Source organism: Apodemus sylvaticus, chromosome 4 (assembly GCF_947179515.1).
Source record: "Apodemus sylvaticus chromosome 4, mApoSyl1.1, whole genome shotgun sequence".
Taxonomy (NCBI): domain Eukaryota; kingdom Metazoa; phylum Chordata; class Mammalia; order Rodentia; family Muridae; genus Apodemus; species Apodemus sylvaticus.
Window position 1 is genome coordinate 24,178,192 of NC_067475.1, and position 21,502 is coordinate 24,199,693.

Consider the following 21,502-nt stretch of genomic DNA (forward strand, 5'->3'; position numbering starts at 1 on the left):
AGCTGTAAAGGGAGGCTGGCACTCCATGGCGCTGGGTCACGCGTGGGAGGATAATCTGATGGTCGGGAGAGAAGCTTGATGCAGCGTTGTCGTTGGTTAAACGAAAGCCACGAAAATAGAAAAGCGCGGTGCAGCAGATTCTTCTAAATCACGATACACGGTGAAATATGTACATCTTGTAATTACGGTAGCAGGACACAGCGGATGCTAAAAAAGAGAAGAAGAAAGAGAAAACATTGAGGATTTTCTGACCTATCACGTGTTTTGGATTCAAATTCTCATGTGTTAGACCTATAAACTAGAGTCGCTTTCTTTGGTATTAGGTTAAAATTTTTAAACAGGGCAGATTAACAAACTGGGAGAAAAATGAACAAAGCAACGTGCAGTTGTCAGGGAGACTGAGGAGGTAGGTAAGGAGTTTTACTTAAGAGAAATGCTGACGTCATTTATGGCCAGTCTCTATGGGAGGTGGTGTCAGCAGTAGGAATCTTAGAGACATCCCCACACAGAAATAAAACATGAACATGACAACAACGCCCTCTTGTAAAATGACTGCAGTCTTGCTTTCCATATTGTATCTTACTGTGGGGAGGCGTGGAGCATAGCCGTGAGCCAAGGCATGCACAAGAAGTCAGAAGAGCAGCCTTGTGCAGTCGGGTCTCTCCCGCCATCTCTGTGGGATATTGGGGATTAAGCCCAGGATGTTCATTGTTGCAGCAAGTGTTTTTAACCTGCAGAGTCTTTTCTCCAGCTCTGTAAATTGAGTTCCTAAACTTAGACTGTAACTATATGGGATAGCATCTTTAGTTCCGTCTTGTTTAAAGAAATACCTTAATACTTGCAGGATCACTGTTTTATAAGTCAGCAATAAAGCAAAATTTGGAGGGCAAGGGGAGATCTTTGCCCTGCAAATTTAGTCAAAGGTAAAATATCTCTACAATAAAAAGTGTAAAGCATTGAAGAGTATCATGGTATACTTCTTTAGTCCAAACATTTGATGGCCAAGGAAGACAGACTATGTAAGTTCAGGAATAGACTGGTCACATAGCAAATTCTACACAGCTTGATTGTGTAGAATTGATCATGTCTCAAGTATAGACATATTTAAATATGTACAAAAATAAAAAAATATTTGTACAGTGCAGTACTGTAGCCGTGACAACCCTCTGTCCTCACATCCACACACAGACAAAAGTGACGAGTGATTACCATTGGCCACTTTTCATTAGCTGAACCGCCTCATTGGCCTCACTGAGAGTCAGGGTGTGGGTGATCAGAAGATCTAGGTTAAACTTTTTTGCCATATAGTCAGAAACCAGCTTAGGGAATTCCTCTTTGGTTTTCCAGCCTGGAAATACACAAAATAACACAGACTTATCAAGGACTCTACTCATGAGGTTTCAACATAAAAGAAAGGCCAAGTTAGGAATGGGGTGTGGATTTGATAATACTGTATATGCATGCATGACATTCTCAAATGATAAAAAGAGAATTGAAAAAGGAAGGATGATGGGAGGAGAGAAAGGCCATGTTAAACTGCTGGAGATGTTTCCTGCCTCATCGACTCACCCCAGTCTGGATAGGCACTATTCCCGCCACACAGCCCACACAAAGGGTTGTGCTCCTCTGGGGGACTGGTGATGTCTCTATCACAGAGGAAGTGATACAAAACCAATAGAAACTAAATCTCATCTGTGGTGTTCCCACCGTGGATCTAATCTCTGCAGCTCATCCGATTCAAATGTATAATGAAGGCCACAGTCGTGGGATGTATAACCTCTGTACACTGAATGAAATAAAAGGGTAGAGACGGGAGCTGGGGAAGTAGTGCTGGGAGAGCACGGGGCTGTGTGCACAGGGCTCTCGTTCCATCCTCAGCACTGCACTCTCTAACGGCACAGAAATGCCTCTCTCTTTCTGTGTATGTGCATGTGTGCGAGCGTGCGTGCGTGCATGTGTGTGTGTGTGTGCGTGTGTGTGTGTGTGTGTGTGTGTGCGCGCGCGCTGCGCGCGCGTGTGTGTGTGTGTGTACGTGTGTGTGCGCGCGTGTGTGCGTGTGCGCGAGTGTGCGTGTGTGTGCGTGTGCATGTGCGTACATGCCTGTGTGTGTGTGTGTGTGTGTGTGTGTGCATCTGTGTGCACGCACATCTCTGTCTGTGTGTTCTGACATGCAGCTTCATGGACAATCCAGATGACCTATGGGAAGAGGAGAGCTTGAGGGCAGTAGTAGTTCCAGAGAAGCAGAAAATGAATGTGTAGAAATTACTCAACTGTGTCCTCCGAGAGTAAAGATGAGGCCAACTAAAGCAACAAGAGCGGCACGATGGATTTTCTCTACTCTTCTGAGTTTCAAAAAGTGTACATATTTCACACTGTGCCAAGTACCTTGGCCAATGTGAGAGGATTTTTGTAGCTGCCTGATTATCTTTAAAGAGAAAAATAGGCACGGCATGGGAGGTGGCTCAGTAGTTAGAGCACTGGATGCTCCTCTAGAGGACCTGGGTACCATTTCTTATACCCACATGACAGTATACAACTGTCTATAACTGTTTCCAGGGGATTTGACACCCTCTTCCGGCCTCCATTGGCACAATGTGTGTATGTGGTGCAGAAAATTATGTAGGTAAATCATCCACACATATAAAAATAAATAATTAATTATAAAATAAAGATGTGCTCGATGTCACGGCTTATCCCGCAAAAGAGAAAAGATTCATTTTAATTAATATTTTAATATTATGTATATTAATTATGTGATATCATGTAATATTAATTATGCATATGTGTGTATATGTGTTTGTATGTGTGTGTGTGTTCAAGTGCATGTGCTCATGTGTATGTGTGTGCAGGTGCCCTAGGAGGCCAGAGACATTGGATCTTCTGATCATGTGGGATTTAGGAACTCAGATCCTTTGCAAAATACACATGCTTGTAACTGCTGAGCCATCTTTGCAACCGTCATGCTTACTTTTCTCCGTTCCAATTAATGTCAGGTTCTCTAGCCTTCCTACCCAGTCTCAAAACGGTTCCAAACTCTTCCAACAGTCAACTTTCCTATATACAGCTACAAATTCTAACTAGTGGCTTTTCTTTTCTTTCTTTTACTGGTGATATAATGAAGCATTTTTGTAGGTGCATAAAAAATACCTTTTTGTTATTTCTTATTTCAATGGAAGAATGTTAAGGAAGGCTGAGCTGGGGAGATGGCTCAGTGGGCAGAAGTACTTGTGGTCAAAGCCTGGGGAACTGACTGGATTCCTGGAAGCCTTTGAGGATGGAATGGAGTTTTCCACCTCTGGGTGGAGTGGAAGAGAATTTTGTGGGAATTACTCCCAAAAAATTATCCTTTGACCTCCACAAATGCATGGAGGCATGAATTTTCCCACTTTCACATCCACATACTAAAACGAAGTAAAACGAACAGAGAAGGAAGTTCCCAGGCACAGAGACAAAATTAGGCAGCGTTTCTCAAAAACAAAGTAAAAACCATGTTGTTTTTCAGCGAGGACACTAATTGGATTTTAAGTAGGGGAAGTTCTTTACTGTACACACTGTAGGGAGTTAGGAGATCTGTCTGCCCAACATAAATAATACCCTTCATTGGAAACCGAGAAACCAGAGGACAATACTCTTTCTGTGTAGGAGAAATTAACTTCATTTATGATCATTGAATGAATATTTAAGAGGTTGAAGAATTTGTTTATGAGGGCTAAGATAACATGATCTGTTTACAAAGCTTAGTTAGACACATGCATGTTGAAGGAACACCTCACGTATGGACACAGCATAAGGAAAGAGCTGTGGTGCATACCCAGTCATCCAAAGAGAGGGACTGGAGCTACAGCGTTCAGCTGAATGAGGACTCATCTCCCTTACAGGCCTTGCCATCCCTCATGGTATAAACGAAGTGGGTGAGTCTCCTCACATCCAACAACCCTTTGCCACCGATAGCTTGGCCATCGCAGCTCCCAGTGTTCAACAGTCTCTCAATCTCATGTTTTTGTTTAAGAACTTGCTTTACCTAGAGTTATCTTAGAAATCGGATTGTGGTGTGGCGCAATGGCTCAGCAGTCAATAGCACCAGCTGCTCGTCCAGAGGGGGATTTCCAGCACTCATAATATAGCACAGAACTTTGACTCCAGCTCAGAGGACTAGATGCCTTTTTCTATCCTCTGTGGGCACGAGGCACTCAAGTGGTGACATGTACGCAAATCACCCACATATACTATAATAAACAAACACTAAAAACTTAAAAAAAATCAGATTGCTTGCAGATAAGCTGAGAACCCTAGGCAGGAGTTCATAATTTCATTTATTTTCTACTTTTTAAATATGGGAGGCAGAGGCAGATGGATCTCTGAGTTCAAGGCCAGCCTGGTTTACAGAGTTAATTTTAGGACAGCCAGGACTACTCAGAGAAACCTTGTCTTGAAAACCCAAAGAAAAAAGCAAATAAATAAAAATCTTCTAAAGTTCTATGTTTTAAATAATGGCAAGTAAAGGATTCCATAAAAAGATTTGTTTCTCTGGATAAGAGAATTTGTGTTTTCTTGCTACTAAAGTAGCTTTCCTTTTGGTAGTATTTCTTGACAATTATGGATCTATCATTTTTAAGACCTTGAGTTGGTATGATGACAACTCATTTGTCTGGATAAGATTATTCTGCTTGACAATAACTATTAGTAGTTGAGCATATACTTGAAGGAACCCCAGTGGCATTTATACAGTCTAACTGGGGTATACCTATTGATTTTGAAACTGTTAAAGTTTGGGCCATTTTGAATTTGGGCTTTAGTATTCTACTACTGAGTTACCTTCTTAGCACTTACTAGTGGTTTTCAACCTGTGGATCATGACCCCTTTGTAAACCTCTATCTACATATGATTCATAGCATAGCAAAATTACAGTTAGAAAGTAGCAACAAAAATAGTTTTACGGTTGGGGTCACCACAACATAAGGAACTGTATTAGGGCATTAAGAAGGGTGAGGACTACTGAACTGAACAGCATTTTGTTGTTTGTTTGTTTTACAAGTCAATTAAAAGTATTTTTCTCTCTTTGTATGAGATAAAGTGCATGGAGAGACAGATCAAGGATATCCATAATATCTACCTTCTTAATGTGGGTTTTAAAAAGCTGAAACAAACACTGTAATCTAGAATTGATCAATGTCTTTTCTTAGGTTCTTCTGACTCATTTTTCTGTTTCTTCCTTCTGTCTCCTCATCTCTGCCATTTTCTGGTTTTTCCATACATACCTCCCAAAACAGATGCTTTCAGAATACGTCCTGATAAGAACAACTGGCTATTGATGGTTATATTGCTCCAAGATCCTACTAATCCAACAATCACGCAGACCCCATGGTCCTTGTGGCAGGAGCCCAGAGCAGTTGCCTGTTGTAAAGTAATGCAAGAGAGAAAAGGGATAAACCATTTAGGTCAGAGTCGGACCCAAGACTTACCCAGTTTGACTGCTTAATGGCCTATGAGTTCCTTTCTAATTTTCTATTTCATTTTTGAAATAGTATCGATGTTATGAAGATGTTCTATAACATAGGTAAGATACTGTTTCTGTCTAGAATAGTGCTTCACATTTTAGGATCCAATAACTGGAATAAAGATGAAGAGCGTTATAGTTCTGGTAATAAAAATTATGATTGTTTTTCTAAGGACTGATAGTTATGAGGGTGATTAGTTTGAGTTGATGGTTTTCTTCTACACATCAAAGGGGACATTCAGATGTTTGTATGAGATGACATGTTAACAAAATGGCCATCTACCATCTTCATGTTAGTGATTTTTAAGGCTATTTCTCAGGACAAGATTAGGATAAAGGCTTTGCTATATACTTCCTCAGGTGAGAGGATTATCTACAATGTACTGTAAGAAACTTTGAAAGCTGGAATGAAGACCAAGGTTGGAAAGGACTTCTCTTTGCTTTCCTTGCAACAAAAATGCATCAAAGACCAACAGAAAACTCCCCTCAGAGTCTGACGTGACTGCCTTTCACGTTTACCTCTTTGTATGAGCCACATTCAGGCAGAAAAATTCCTATTGCTTTTCTCCATTTTTTGGAAATGACCCATTAAATCAAGATGAAGATACGCTTTTCTTATTTTAGAAGCTCACATCTAACATGAAAGATTTTAATGAAATTAAGAAGCTCTTTGTGACCTAGGACAAATTAGAGGAGCCTGATCTCATCTAAGTTATCGACCTTGAAAATTATAGTCATCTCAGGCTACTTGCTGTCGTGCCGCCTCTGAGTAGGAATTCTTTACGGTTAGTTGAAGAGACGTATGCGGGAACAGAGAGGGAAAAATGAATGCAAGAGCAGAGTTGTCGTTTGAGTGGGGCAGTGAATGGACAGGGCTCTCTCTGCTGGGTGTGTCCTGATGGGCATGTGGTAGTCCACAAGGAAATTAGAGAAATGTGGAAGGAAATGTAGGATTCTCATTACATTAAAATATTAAACATCAACCAGTGTAATATGCCGGTAATTTTCACTTCCAAAGATCACATACCACTGTTTCCGTGTTCCCAGTGACCTCAAAGCAGAAGTCTGCGCCACCATTCAGCATATCGATTAAGAATTTCTCAATGGGCGTCTCCAAGTCCCGTGGGTCTACGCAGTAAGTGGCGCCCACTGACCTGGCCTTTGCAAACTTGTCTTTGTTGATATCCACAGCAATGATCTTGGCTGCTCCTGCTGCTTTACAGCCAATGATGACAGACAGACCGACACCTCCGAGGCCAAACACGGCACAGGTGGAGCCTGGGGTCACCTAGGCACAAAGGCAGAAACTCAAAAGCAAAAGTAAACACCCCCCCCCCACCCCATGGTAGAGAGTGAAGCCAAGCCTCAAGTTAATTAAGGCAGCTCCTGCCAGTGCACTCACTGTCCCAGGTCCCATGTGTCCTTAGCAACTTGGGGAGGCCAAGACAGTTGCTTTTCATGAGACAGAAGGAAAGGGTTTTTTCCAGTAAAACACATCAAGAGAATTTTAGTCCTTAGGCTATTTCTAGCTGTGTGATACTTTAAGCACAGTAACAAAAACCTACCTACAAAGAGAGGGTTTCAAATCTCAGGAGGGAATTAGCGTGAGTGAAAGTGATACAATGAGTTCTTCCTGGATCTTTTATTGGGAGCAGATTATTTCTATAGCTGTAGAGAGTTTTGAGTTCTTTCAAATACCTCCATCTTCTTGAAAACTTTTTCTCTTTTCTTCTGGGTATCTGGGAACTCCAAACCACTTCAGAGTCAATGCTTACCAGATGAAGTCAGTTGTTTGTTTCTTAGTTCCTTCCTTCCTTCCTTCCTTCCTTCCTTCCTTCCTTCCTTCCTTCCTTCCTTCCTTCCTTCCTTCTTTTCTCCCTCCCTCCTTTCTTTCTTTCTTTCTTTCTTTCTTTCTTTCTCTCTCTCTTTCCTTCCTACCTTCCTACCTTCCTTTCTTTCTTTCTTTCTTTCTTTCTTTCTTTCTTTCTTTCTTTCTTTCTTTCTTTCTTTCTTTCTTTCTTTCTTTCTTTCTTTCTTTCTTTCTTTCCTTCCTTCCTTCCTTCCTTCCTTCCTTCCTTCCTTCCTTCCTTCCTACCTTCTTTCCTTCCTTCCCTCCTTCCTTCCTACCTTCCTTCCTTGCTTTTATTGAGCAGCATAAAGTTTGGCACAAATTTAAATCAACCCCTTCCAACCCATTACAGTTTGCATTTCAGACATGCCCTAAAGACACTCGTGATAAAGGCTTACTCCTCAGCTCTTGACGCTGTAAGTAAGTAGCAGAACCATATGAAGGAGCCCAGTGGAAAGAAAACATTCGGGCGCATGCCCTACAGGGATGCTAGGGCTCCAGCTCTCCTTTCTTTGTGTATCTTATGCATCTTTCTTCCTGTTCCTGGATACCTGAGATGATCTCCCTTGTCCTACTCTGCATTCCCTGCCACGACTTACTGCCCCTTGATGCCCCAAAATCTCAGAGCCAACCCAGCATGGACCACATGTCTGAGGCTGTGAATAAGATCAACCTTCCTTTTCCAAAATATGATGGTTGTCGGTATCCTCTCACATCAACACACAGCTGACTGAGACACATCCTAAGCCCGATGTGTAGCGTTGAGACTAAAGGACAGTGGGCAACATAGAGGCTTATGTATCAATGGCCCCTGAAAGAATTGAGCTGGGGAGGTTAAAGTAATATTTCAGGAGGAGGAGGAGGGGGAGGGGAAAGGGGAGTAAGAGGAGGGGAGGGGGAAGAGGAGGGGTAGGGGGAGGAAGAGGAAGGGGAGTAGGAGGAGAAGAAGGAGGGGGAGGGGGAAGGGGATGGGGAGGGGGAGGAAGAGGAGGGGGAGTAGGAGGAGGAGAAGGAGGGAGAAGGGGGAGGGGAAGGGGGAGGGGGAGGGGGAGGGGGGAGGGGGAAGGAGTTTAACTGTAGCCCATTCAATCAGAGTGAGATTCCCTGGCCAATGCAATCAGCGCTCTGCTAGTTCTTGCACTTTTGTTGCTACACATAGACTGAATCCAGGACCTTGTACACACCAGGCATATATTCTGTCCTTGATGTGCACCTTCAGCACCCCCCAGCATTACTACTAACTAATTAATATACTATTTAATTAGATTGTAATCTTGATGAGGTTTTTTTTTTCAGATGAACAGTGCAAAGCTTCACCATTGCTCGTTGCATGAAATAAACTGGAACGATACAGTTGTGCTATAATCGTGTTGTATTTTTAAAGTCTGTATACATGTACTCCTGAATGGCATGGGAGTGACTGTGCAGGCAATCAAATAATTCAATAAACTTAACAGTGCCTAGCGGTAAGTGTATGATTGTTTCTTCAGGTGGTGTGACCAGGCGGCACTCTGATGTGAGAGGTGTTTCACCTTCTTTTCCCACTAATTCTATTTTTAAATGGATGTAAATGTTCCTCACCTTGGCAGTGTTGACTGCAGCACCATACCCAGTGGCAAACCCACAGCCAATTACGAACACCTTCTCCAGGGGAGCACCTTGGTCAATCTTGGCAACTGAGATCTCCTGTATGACTGTGTATTCAGACAAGGTGCCTGTAGCAATATATTGATGGATTAACTTTCCCTTGCAGGTAATTCTGCTGGTGTCTTCAGATGCCAGATGTCTCTTTGACTGTCTTTGATAGATGAAAGGAAACAAATTGTACTTTTTAAAAAAAGTTTAAAATCTCTTCAAGTGGAACTAAATTTGAACTTTTAAAAAATAGTAATAAAGACTTACCTAATTTCTGCACAAATATTGTTCTTAGAATTCAGGCAAGTATCACATTTTCCACACTGTGGTATACATAATATGATAACTTTATCACCTAGAAAAGCAAAGTGATTTATTAGGATAAAATAGCAGAATAGTCTTGTCTCTTAGGATGTCAACAGCAAAGCACCAAGAACATGTGATAATAGAGAGTTATTTCGAGAGTTATTTCCACATTCAACTGTGCTTGATCACAAGCAGATATTTTCAGTGTTCCCATCCGGCTGTGCCTGAATCTATAGAAGCTGGCCCCAGATCTTTGTAAGGCACATTTGGAATACCTCAACAAGCAGTTTCATTATGTGCCTTTAAAAACTGCATCTAGTTGGGCAGAGTTGGCACAGGCCTTTAATCCTAGCACTTGGGAGGCAGAGGCAGGTGGATTTCTGAGTTTGAGGCCAGCCTGATCTACAGAGTGAGTTCCAGGACAGCCAGGGCTACACAGAGAAACCCTATCTTGAAAAACCAAAAGACAAACAAACAAACAAAAAGCAAAAGAAGGCCTGGACTTGCACTGTGGGAGCAGAGTTAAAGTAGTATGGACGCAGTGGTCACAGATTAAGTGCCAGGATTGGGGCCTGATTGCCCATGGATGAGCTCTATGTTGTGTACTTCCTCCAGTGTGGAAGGAAAGGGAAAGAAAGCATACTCCTATTTTTTTTTAAAAAGTACTTGTATTTCTATGTCCAAATCAGGAGGGCAGATGGGAGTGTCTCTTGGGATGAGTTTGTTGACTGCTTCATTACATGCTCCTGCCAAGCAAAGAAATCTGTTATAAGTTGTAATTTAAAAGCTTTGTTAGAATACTCCTTCACGGCCTCTGCCTCAGCTCCTGCCTCCAGGTTCTTGCCCTACTTGAGTTCCTGCCCGGCTTCCTTTAGTGGTGGACTATGGTGTGGAAGTGTGAGCTGAATAAATCTTTACTCCCTTCTTCCTTTTGTTCATGATGTTTCATCACATAAAAAGAAACCTGACTAAGACAGTCAGTTCATATTTGCACATGAAAAAAAAGCTTTGTTAGAATTTAGGCTGTTTGGTTTTAGTTCTAGGAAGTCAAAGATCCCTACAATGAAAACTTCAGCACTGAGAAGAAAGAAATTAGAGGACATTAGAAAAATGAAAAGACTCTCATACTTGAGGGTTGGCAGACTGGTCATTGTGAAAATGACCATCATATCAAAAGAAATCTATAGATTCAGTGCAAACCCTATGAAGCTTCCCATGACATCATCACAGAAATAGAACCTCGCCTCCCTGCAAAAAAAAAATCCTAAAATTCATATGGAAGATCCAGGATCACCTTTACACTCCTGAACAAAAAGAACAATACTGTATTGCATATTATACCGTAAATTTATGTGACAGCACTATAATGGTGACATAAAACCAGACATGTTCTTGGTCATGTGGATAAGAATATAAGACCCAACCTTAAGTGCCTATACTTATATGCCAGCAAAGGGACACCTCCCTTCAAGTTGTTGGCCAACAGGGATCCAAGAGACCCAACCAATCAATATAGGTCATTGCCCTCGCTTTAATGAAGCAATTGTTCAGTACTGCGTTCCAGTTTACCCATTTTCTGTAATTTTCCTCTTCATTTGTGCCTCATTCGGTACAGATTTGGTGCCTTCTTCTTCAAAACAGAAACCTGAATAATAAACCTCACTACAATTGTGGTGTGATTTAGAAACAATTATGACTCCCCCTCGCAGGAGTGGGCAGTGTTCTACCTTTCATTTTGGTTGGTTCATCATGACACCGTTAAATGATGGCCTTATGGCAGTTTTCTGGTTTTCCGCTGTGGGATCCAAGCCTTGCTGTTTCTCAGTGCTGGGATTTCCTCCTTACCTGTTCTTACCGTGCTCACTTCTTCTCCTACACTCTCGACTATCCCAGCGCCTTCATGACCCATAATGATGGGGCAAAACTGAGAAAAGCCTTTTGTGTCCATACTTTTTATATCGGTACCACAGAATCCTGTGGCTACAATCTGTGTGGAAAGCACAGAGGACAGAGGTTGGTCTGTTGTGAAGGCTTCAGGCCTGCTGCTCTCTGAAGTGCATCCACCTCTACACAACTCTCACCATTGGCAACTGTCTAGTTATTTGTGTAAAGGAACACAGTGTTCTTCCTTGACTTCCTATTTTAGCTTGTTTTTAGTTTATTTTGCAAAGACACTTAACGGTTTTGTTAATACTCCCACTTCATTTCAAGTCCTAACTGTGTTGTGCTTGTGACATGACAATCAGATGTTCATTGAAACCGCATGGTTCTAGAAATGCACCAACAAATCTTGCCTATGTTTATTCCTCTTCTCTGACTCAGTGGTCCCAGTTGGCTTTCTCCTGTTATGTACAGAGGTAGGTTTTCTACCTTCATCTATCATAATCACCTGAATAATAATGGATACCAGCACCATCCCCATTAAGTCTCTTCACCACTTACCATAATCTACCCTGTTCCGTATTTTGGATCAAATGCACAGGTGAGAAAGTCAGACAGTAGCTTATCAGCTAAAGGCTGGGTGTCTTTGTGTCTAAAACTGCTTGTAAGAGTCATGACCTTGGGGTGTAGTCTGTGGGGCTTGCTAAATGCCATACTCCTCACTCAGTGGAGAATAGATACCACAGAAGATACAGGAGAAGAGGGTATGGATTGTGTAGGTAAGGGGACTTAGAAATAGCTATCTCTCTGTAGTCCACCAGGAAACAATACATACTCTCTACCACTGTAATGAAAATAATCTAATGATCTTGAACCACCAGTCAGATGAACTGCATTGTAGCTTGCTGGGAGCCAGTTAGAATCATCTGGGAATATGTGACACGCCTAGCAAATCAACTCATAATTTGAGATGAGATTTAGTTAGCATTTCCTAAGCTCCCTAGTAAGTCCAAGCATGTAACTAAACTTAAAAAACAAAACAAAACATTAAACTAGCTTTCTTATTCTACTTAGCAGTGTAAAAATGTACTAATCCTCCCTAACTTTTTCTAGACAAAAGAATATGTAGTTTTATTTTTGTATAGGGAATTCTGGAAAGGCTATGCGGTGAACAGCTATTGTTTTGATGTATAAATGTTGAATTTGTTTTACCTTTATTCGAACTTCTTTTGCTTTTGGTGGGGCCACTTCTATCTCCTCAATGGCAAGTGGGGCTCCAGGCTTCCAGAGCACAGCAGCTTTGCATCTGATCACCTGGGTATAGCAGATGAAGAGGGAAAGGGATACTGAATAAGTTTAGGAAGACTCTTATATTGATCATCACTAGAAAGTACTTAATTCATCTATACTCGGTAGGAAAAAAGTGAAAAAGTCTAAATATAAGCTGAAGGTAGTAGCTTCCACGCCAATATAATTTTTTGTTATGTTTTCAGCTTCTATATTCAAGTTGGTCTGACAAATGTTGCTTATATTTATAGGAAAGCACACATATAAAAGGATGAATAGCTTTCTTTCTATCTCTTCTGGAACAGTCTTGCTATGTAGTTCCCTTGAATTTGTGATCCTTCTGCCTCCACACCCCTGGGCTACCATTATAGGCACATGCCACCAGTCCTGGCTGGAAGTCAGGCATTTGCTACTATGAATGAAACAGAACACTAGTTACTTCATAGTTGTGATGATATTATGCTATGTGTCAGCCTCCTCTTGCAAGAGGGTCCTGAGGAATGGTGTTTGGGAGCTGTGAAAGAATCACTCTGGTCGTTGATGGATGCAAGCTGACAGCTCTGTGATCTGCTTGAGATAGCTCTCTCATGCAGACCAAAGCCCAGACTTTTATTTGCATGAACTACTTCCTTAGAAATTGGATATCACTTTAATTCTTTTAGCCCACGTTCCCTTTTGATCGTTCCTTGAATCAGCATTTTATGACCTTGACCCATGACCCTTAAAATACAGAGCACGTTTGAGGCAAATGAACCAGACAGCAATTTTTTTTCTTTTCTTTTTTAACATGCAAGTCCTATGTGGTTTGCTGGGCAAAGCACTTGTGGTTACTAAGTCTAGACATAAAGGCTATTTTTTATGTGAGAAAATTAGCTGTAAGTATAATACTTTTTCTATTTTTTTTTCAGTTTAGCAAGCTCTTGTTTGTGTTGATGCAAGCAGCGTTGAAGCCCATATTTAAAATTCTTAGTTATCTCAACATATTCTTTTAATCTTTGGGTTTTTCTTCCTTATTTCAACAACTCCAAGGATTATTATTGCAAAGTATTAAGTGATCCCAGAAAGTAGGAATATCATTAAGCCATCATCTTTCTTTTCTTGATACCAGCTTTTCCTCTATTGACAAAATCTTGTCTCCTTCCCTAAAATCTTTCTAAGCTGACTCATTAGTATGGCTGCCTCTGGTCTTTCAGGTCTGTGGAGTCCCTCATACAATTCATATTGCGTCTTTATATTTTGCATAGTTGGGGGATCCGGTAAAGAATACCTTATTCTTACACTAATTCATATATTCTCGAACTCATGTTTTCAGAGTTCTTCCCCACAGCCTTAAGGGCTGTCTCAAGGTCACAGATACTCTATTGTGCCGAACAGGAGACACATTCTCACTTCCTAGAATTGTGCCGTACCTGATTATCAAGGAGTCGTTAACCTTGGCAGGGAAAATATTCCCCAAAGGAGGAACATGAAGTAAAATATGTATATTATTATGCAAATAAGACTTGCGCTTACAGCAACCATCAGCACTTGAGCAGACCCATGTCCTCCTGGCTCTGTCACAGAGGCAGGAACCATGTCACACTGTTCCTTCTACAGCCATGCTGGATCCAGTAACATTACAGTGTAGGGTTATTTGTGATCCAAGGTAAGATCTTGGAGTGAAGCAGTAAGCTATGGAGTAAGGAGTGAAGAGCATATGATGGTGGTGATCAGAAATGCTAATCATTGGAGGATGGTGTTGGAGAGACAACTGATGGCAGAGTGTGCCTTATGGGTTCTGATATCAGCTCATCATCACCATATTATAAACTGTCTTCTATTTTTATGCATTTAGTCATTACATTTATGTAGATGACTTGTATAAACTTGCACTGTATTTATGGGACAGATTTCTCCCAAAGATTTAGACAAGTATTTAAATGCTGTTTGAATGTCTTCCACGTATTGCAAAGTCAATATGTTAATATACAAACAAACCATTTTTTTCTCATCATTACTTTTAGAGAACACAGTACACAATCTGCTAACCCCTTATAACCTGACCTTTCCTCTACCACATTCAAAGCAGAATTACCCAGTATGCAGAAGCCATAATGAGTGTCACCTATAGGCTTAGATTTTTCAAAACTTACTTTAATAAGAGTTCTCAAACACTTTCACATTGCCCCTTCTAGTTTACAGTCAAATATAGGGGAGAAAAGGTGGTAAATAAGACAAGGGGATATGGACCTGTTTAGTAGTTCTTTGAGGAGATTCCAATCTCTGTCAGGATACCAGCAATACAGTTCAGTAATGCCATGATACCAACAGTCCAGTTTAAAAGTGTCACTAAACACAAATCAACAATGATGGCACAATCCAGCAGAAAGTGCCAAGCCTCTGCTGTGAGTCAGCATGAGTGACCAGGACCAGCTGGAACATCAGGAGTTCTCTTTCGTGCTTCTCTCAACAAAGTAAAGATCAGCAAAATGCTGACAAAAGAGTTGCACAGCTAGTTATATAAGCACCCTGCCACTGTCTATTGAGTCCTACTTATAACCTCTCCAAATATCACACGTCCTCCCATTGATCTTGCCTCATCAAAACACCATATGAATAAGCATCACATGACACAACCAGAAACTTCCACTTCACAGAAGAATGCAAATAGATCTATGTTTATCAACCTACACAAAACTCAAGTCCAGGTGGATCAAAGACCTCAATGTAAAACCACTTACATTAAATCAAATAGAAGAGAAAGTAGGGCAAAAGCCTTGAGCACACTGGCACAAAAGACAACTTCCGAACAGGACACCAACAACCCAGTCACTAAGGTCAACAATATAAAGAACTCAAGAAATTAGATATCAACATACCAAATAACCCATTTAAAAATGGAATACAGAGCTGAACAGATCATTCTCAACAGAGGAATATCTAATGGCTGAAAAGCACTTAAAGAAATGTTCAATATCCTTAGTCATCAGAGAATTACAAATCAAAATGACTCTAAGATTCCACTTTATACCTTTCAGAATGGCTAAGATAAACTCAATGAACATCACATGCTGGCAAGGATGTGGAGCAAGAGGAACACTTCCCCCCATTGCTGGTTGGAGTGCAAACTTGTAAAAATACTCTGGAAATCAATTTTGCAGTTTCTTAGAAAATTGGAAATAGCCCTACCTCAAGGCCCAGCTATACCACTCCTGGGCATATACCCAAGAGATGCTCCACCATCCCACATGGACACTTGCTCAACTATATTCATAGCAGTTTTATTCATAGAAGCTAGAAACTGGAAACAATCCTGATGCCCTTCAACCAAAAGAAATAGATTTTTAAAAACGTGGTTCATTTGCGCATTGGAAAACTATACAGCTACTAAAAACCAGGGCATCATAAAATTTCCAGGCAAATAGATGAAACTAGAAAATATCATCCTGAGTGAGGGAACCCACACCCAGAAGGACGTGCATGATATGCACTCAGTTACAAGTAGATATTAAACCATAAAGTACAGAATACCCAGGCTACAATCCACAGACTCAAAGAAGCTAAATGAGAAGGAAGGCTCAAGGTAGGATGCTTGAACTTCACTCAGAAGGGGAAATAAGAAAGTCATTGGGGGTGGGTGGAGGGGATATGGGGGGAATGAAGTATGTGGGAGGAATCAGGTGTAGAGAGAGAGCTAGGGGAAAAGGGCAGGGCAAGTGAATGGAAATTGGTTAAGAGGGCGGGGTTATCTCTAGAATGAACCAGAGACCCGGGATGGGAGAGGGTCCAGGGAGTCTATGCGGATGACTCTAGCTGAGACTCTTAGCAGTGGGAAATGGTCACCTCCTGTAGCCAGGCTGGACTCCCAGTAGAGGGATAAGGATGCCAACCCATTCAAAAAAACCTTTGACCTGAAATGTGTCCTGCCTATAAGAAGTTCAGGGATAAAGATGGAGCAGAGACTGAGGGAAGGCTAACCAATGGCTGGCCCAACTTGAGATCCTATGGGCAAGAGTCAATCCCTATTAATGATACTGTTACACTTGCAGACAGGAGCCTAACATAACTGTCCTTCGAGAGCTTCCACCAAGCGCCTGATGAGAAAAGATGCAGAGACCCACAGCAATAAACATTAGATGCAGCTGGGGAGCCTTGTGGAAGAGATGGGGGAAGGCTTAAGGTACCTAGAGTAGATAGGGAGTCCACAAGAAACCTAACAGAGTCAATCAGCCTGGGCCCTTGGGGGCTCCCAGAGACTGAACCATCAACTGAAGAGTGTTCATGGGCTGGAGCTAGGCCCCCTGCACATCTGTAGCAGATGTGCTGCTTAGTCTTCGTACAGGTCCCCCAACAACTGGAGCAGAGGCTTACCTGGACTCTGTTGCCTGCCTGTGGATCCTGTTCCCCTCACTGCGCCACCTTGTGCCTTGAGAGCATGGCTTGAGGTGCCAGGGTGAGTTGGAACCCACGGCAGACCTCCCCTTTCTCAGACTGAAGGAAAGGGGGCATTGGGGAAGGGTCATGTGAGGGGTGTGCCCGGAGGAGGGGGGCTGCAATTGGGATGTAAAGTGAATAAATAAGTGAATTAATGGGAAAAGGGCTGAAATCAAAACTTTCTGTCAAATAATTATTAAAATTATTGCAGTCAGATAATTATTAAACCAGTTTCTTTCAAATCTCTGTAAATGTGTACTTTCTTGTTGCTTATTATTGAAATTATTCAAGTCAAATAATTGTTAACCAGTTTCTTTGAAATCCCTGTAAATGTATACTTTCTTTTTATTAAAATTATTCAAGTCAGATAATTATTAATCAGTTTCTTTCAATTCCCTGTACATGTATACTTTCTTGTTGCTTGTAGGAGGTTCTTATAAACCTAAATGGTAGGTAGGTTTATTCAGGGAGAAAGCATAAAATGTGAGGTTGGACAGTGTCCCTCCCTTACCCAGGATGGCCTCTTTTTAGTGTGTGCCTTTCTCTCAGCCTTGCCATAGCTTTGTTAAGTGTGTTCCTTTCAAGAACCTGCTCATTGGTTTATTCATGTTCTCAATTGCTTGGTGTTTTTAAGTGTGTTAGCCTCTGCTGCTCCCTCTCCTGTTTCCTCCCTTCTCCTTGCTTGGTCTTAGTTTACTCTTCTATTTCTGGGCCATGAAGTATGACCCAGAATTATTGATTTGCAACTTTGCTTTTCTGACGTGGTAACATAGTTGTGTAGAGACTCAATTTAGTGTGGATTTAGGGGTGTCATACAAATGTTGATGGACATTTTCAGTTTCATTCACTGTGATATGTTAAGAAAATTCCTGGGCTGGAGATAGTTCACTGGTTACAGGCGTTAGCTACTCATCAGGGAGCATGGATGGTGCTGACCTATGCCCTCTGCGTGGGCTGTCTCTGACTCTGTTGCCTGCCTTTGAGACCCCTTTCTTCCAGTGGGCTGACTAGTTTAGCCTCAATAAGAGAAGATGCACCTAGTCTTACTGCAACTTGATATACCAAGGCTAGTTGATAACCATGAGAGGCTTCCACTCTTCTGAAGAGAAAGGAAGACAGACTTGAAAAGGAGGAGGGATAAGAGTAGAAGGAGAGGAGGGAAGAAAAACTGCAGTTGGAATGTATAGTACTGTAGAGATTTGGGGTTGCAGACCACTCTTAACTGTTTTGAGCTAACAATAGGGTTGATGGAGAAGGGGCAGCGCCAGATCACCTCAGAGAGGGAAGGGTTCATCTAAGAAGCCAAGATAATGCTTAGGTGATGGCAAAGATTCAGAACATAACAGCCATTTGGTGGTAGCAGGTATTTTAGGAGCATGCCATGCAATGCACAACAAGCGAGACTTAGTAGTACTGTAATTCTACTGAGAACATAGAAAAGCAGTTGGGGCAGCTTTGCCCTTAGAGCAAGAGAAAGCCATTTAAAGAACCCTCGGCGGGCTTGGCCAGGTTTCAACAAGACTGGCGATCTTGCTGTTCACCATAAGGTGTAGATTGTGGAGAAGCCACTTGTCTGGCTCAGGCATTCAAGGAGCCTTTCGTCAGCTAATTTACATTCAGAAGTCAGTCACCGAGTTTCCTTTACTATATCCTTGTGAGGAAGAGACGGTCAGTGAGGAAGGTTTTTCCACATTATGATTAACACAAGTCCTATTTAGTATTGTGAAACTTCATTGTGTGGCTGTCTGGACACTGTATCGTAACCTGCATACTAGAACCCTGTACTTTTATTTTTATTTATTTATTTTTTTACATTTTGATTGATGTAACTCATATTAGCCAGATCAAAGTGTAACTGTGCCATCATCTGGTTGTTACATTAGACTCCTGCACAGGGAGTAGACTTTTGAAACTTAAAAGAAGTCAGTTAAACGGAACTGTCCCATGGTCAGTGCATTTCCATCAATAGCTGCCTGAGCCCATGGACCAGGTAGAGGTGGCCAGGATGGGCCAAACCTGAGGGAAACCCTAACACTAGCTGTTAATATCACAACTGGATAGCAGCAGCTAATTTGTAATCTGAAAGAGAAATGTATTTTAAATAGGATTGTGTCACAATGTCCGGGGACAGCATTTGGGTGCCCTGAGTATATTTTTCAAACCTGAGTTTGACAGCATGGCCTTTGCCAGGCTCCTTTTTTTTTTAATCAGCAAACATGAAAGGTTCAGGTGCAGAAAGACACACAACAGCTGTCAGAGGTACACATCTAAAGAGAGTGTGCTGTGGTTGGGTAAATACAAATTTTAAAGATTTGGCCTCGATATTTAAGAATATAGGACAGTTGCCACTCCCATGCAGAGAGAGACAACACAGGATTGAAATAAGTTAAGGTCTTGTCCTGTGTCTGGGCAGTGTATATATTTGTCAGGAAGAGAATCATTAGTGAGAATTTTGTCCAAATGATCTCTCCTATGGCTATGTACAATGTCAGAAGACTATAGTTCTTTGAGCTGTTAAAGAACATTGATAATTTTAATTCTCATTATAGTTTTTTTTTCTCCTCGGTGTTTAAGACCATGTAGGTGGTTAAAATGAAAACCTAGCTCTCAGGTATGACTTGGGCTTGGGAGAAGTCTAAGTCTTTCTTTTGCCCTTTAGTCTATCTATGTGAGGATAAGCCACAAGACCTTGCTTGACCGTTGCAATTTTTCCTCTGTGTTGACCAATGCCCTGGATGACTGGACACTGGGTAGAGTCCATTCAGAGGTGTAGACAAAGCTTCCCAAGCAAGACAACAGACAGATCCCCGCAGTTACAGGACATTTTGAAAGATGTCGCACAGTTCCTTGGAACTTAGCTGATCTTATACGAGAAAGAGGAAGATGTCCTGTTTTAATTTCTTTGACCACATCAATGTAGGTTTCCAAGTGTGGTTATTGAATGCCCAGAAGGTCAGTTGTACAGATTTGTTATTTTCAATTAATCTGTAGTGTTATCATAAAGTTTAACCAGAAATTATAGTGCAATTGTTGTATCAACATATATTCCTGTCACTCTGGAACTCTTAGAAAAGAAAGTTCGACCCTGTATCCACTAAACTGAATTCAATTAAGGTCTCCAGATAGTAAAAAAAAAATCTGGGAAGGAAGACTTACACAATCACTTTATCAGTAAAATATAAATTAATTAACATTGTTCTTTTTGTAAAAGAATTGAGGAAATGTGCATGCAAAGAAACTAAACACCTAAGATTTTATTTATTAATTCCTACATTATGTTTTCAGTCTAAAATTACATTTTTAATTTCAAACATAAGCAAAATTGAAAGGAAGTTGAAAGGAAGTCTATAATCCCTGTCCTAACCACTATCTATTGTTGAAAATTTCTTTGACCTGAATACTTGCTTCTCAATTGTCCTTAGGCAGCATTTAATTATGGCTTAAATTGTCATTTTTATATTACAAATGCTATGTATATTCATTAGTAGAGACTTTGAAATGGAAGAAAAAAAAACCCCACCTATACGTTTATCACTTTTTCTTACATTGAAAGCCTTGGTGTGCCCTCACGTGAGTCTTAACACAGCATTTCACAATCTACTTTGCCACCCATTCACATGCCTTAAGTACATCCTCTGCATGGATAGTTAGAGCACAGGTAACTCATTCCCTTCCAGCCCCCCTCCCCCACCCACTGTAAATTATCCGGAAGGGAGCACCCTGGACACTCTGGCAAATCGGAGTTGCTTTTCCTTAGAGCAGATTTCTAGCTTAGGGACCACTCCTATCCCTCCAGTTGACTTCAGTCGCTGTGCCTAGAAGGCAACCCGGAAGGAAGCATCTTCAGCAACTGTGCAAAGACACAGCAGAAGCGGCAGCCCAATGCTGACAGAGGTTGTTCACTTACTTTTCCCTGGGTGCCCATTTTCCTTGGGAAGCTTGCTTTGGAAGTATCTTTCTGTCTCTGGCCTTTCACCTCTACCCAGAATGTTCTGTGCCCTGTGCTGGGGACTCTGGATAAATAGCATTCCTGCTGGCTGGTCCTCCAATCACAGCCCTGCCTGACCTGTGCTGTGACATTGGTACTGTCACAAGGTCATCTACAGACTCATCGCTCTCAGCTGCTGCCATATACAGTCAATGTTTTGTAATATTCATCTATAAATTTTATTCATTATTTAAAAAAATCATGTATCCATCATCCTAGACAGTGTGTACAGGAGTTTGCTTTTAAATTTCAGTTTCTTTCCTTCCTTTCTTCTTCCTTTCTTCTTCCCTCCTTCCCTCTTTTCCTCCCTCCCTCCCTTCTTCCTTCCCTCCTTACAAAATCAAACGAATGTTCCATACAGCTATCCTTTTATAAAATTTCTCTGTAGTAGTGAGCTTTTGTAGCCTTTATCATCTCTTTCCATGTTCATTATACTACAGTCTTCCTCTCTTCCTCCTTCGCATGCTTCCTTTCTCTCTATCCAATCTTCCATTTTTCCTCCTTCCCTTTTCCTCCCTCCCACCCCCTCCCTCTCTTTTCCCCCTTCTCCCTCCCTCCCTCCTTCCATCTCACTCTCTCTTTACCTCTCTCCTTCCTCCTCTTTCCTCCTTTCTTTCTCTTTCTTTCCTCCTCTTTCCTCCTTTC

The 21,502-nt window shown here is 41.5% G+C and overlaps 1 protein-coding gene across 1 annotated transcript; it reads right to left on the reverse strand.

The window, feature by feature from the left end:
- Nucleotides 1-151: 151 nt before the first annotated feature.
- LOC127682641 (alcohol dehydrogenase 6-like) lies at nucleotides 152-20,794 on the reverse strand. The gene is made up of 9 exons (XM_052179149.1): nucleotides 20,777-20,794; nucleotides 12,382-12,483; nucleotides 11,134-11,275; nucleotides 9,250-9,337; nucleotides 8,929-9,145; nucleotides 6,526-6,786; nucleotides 5,260-5,395; nucleotides 1,210-1,348; nucleotides 152-207 (listed from the first exon to the last, which is right to left on the reverse strand). The coding sequence occupies exons 1-9, from the start codon at nucleotides 20,792-20,794 to the stop codon at nucleotides 183-185; spliced, it is 1,128 nt and encodes a 375-aa protein (XP_052035109.1). The 3' UTR covers nucleotides 152-182.
- Nucleotides 20,795-21,502: the final 708 nt, after the last annotated feature.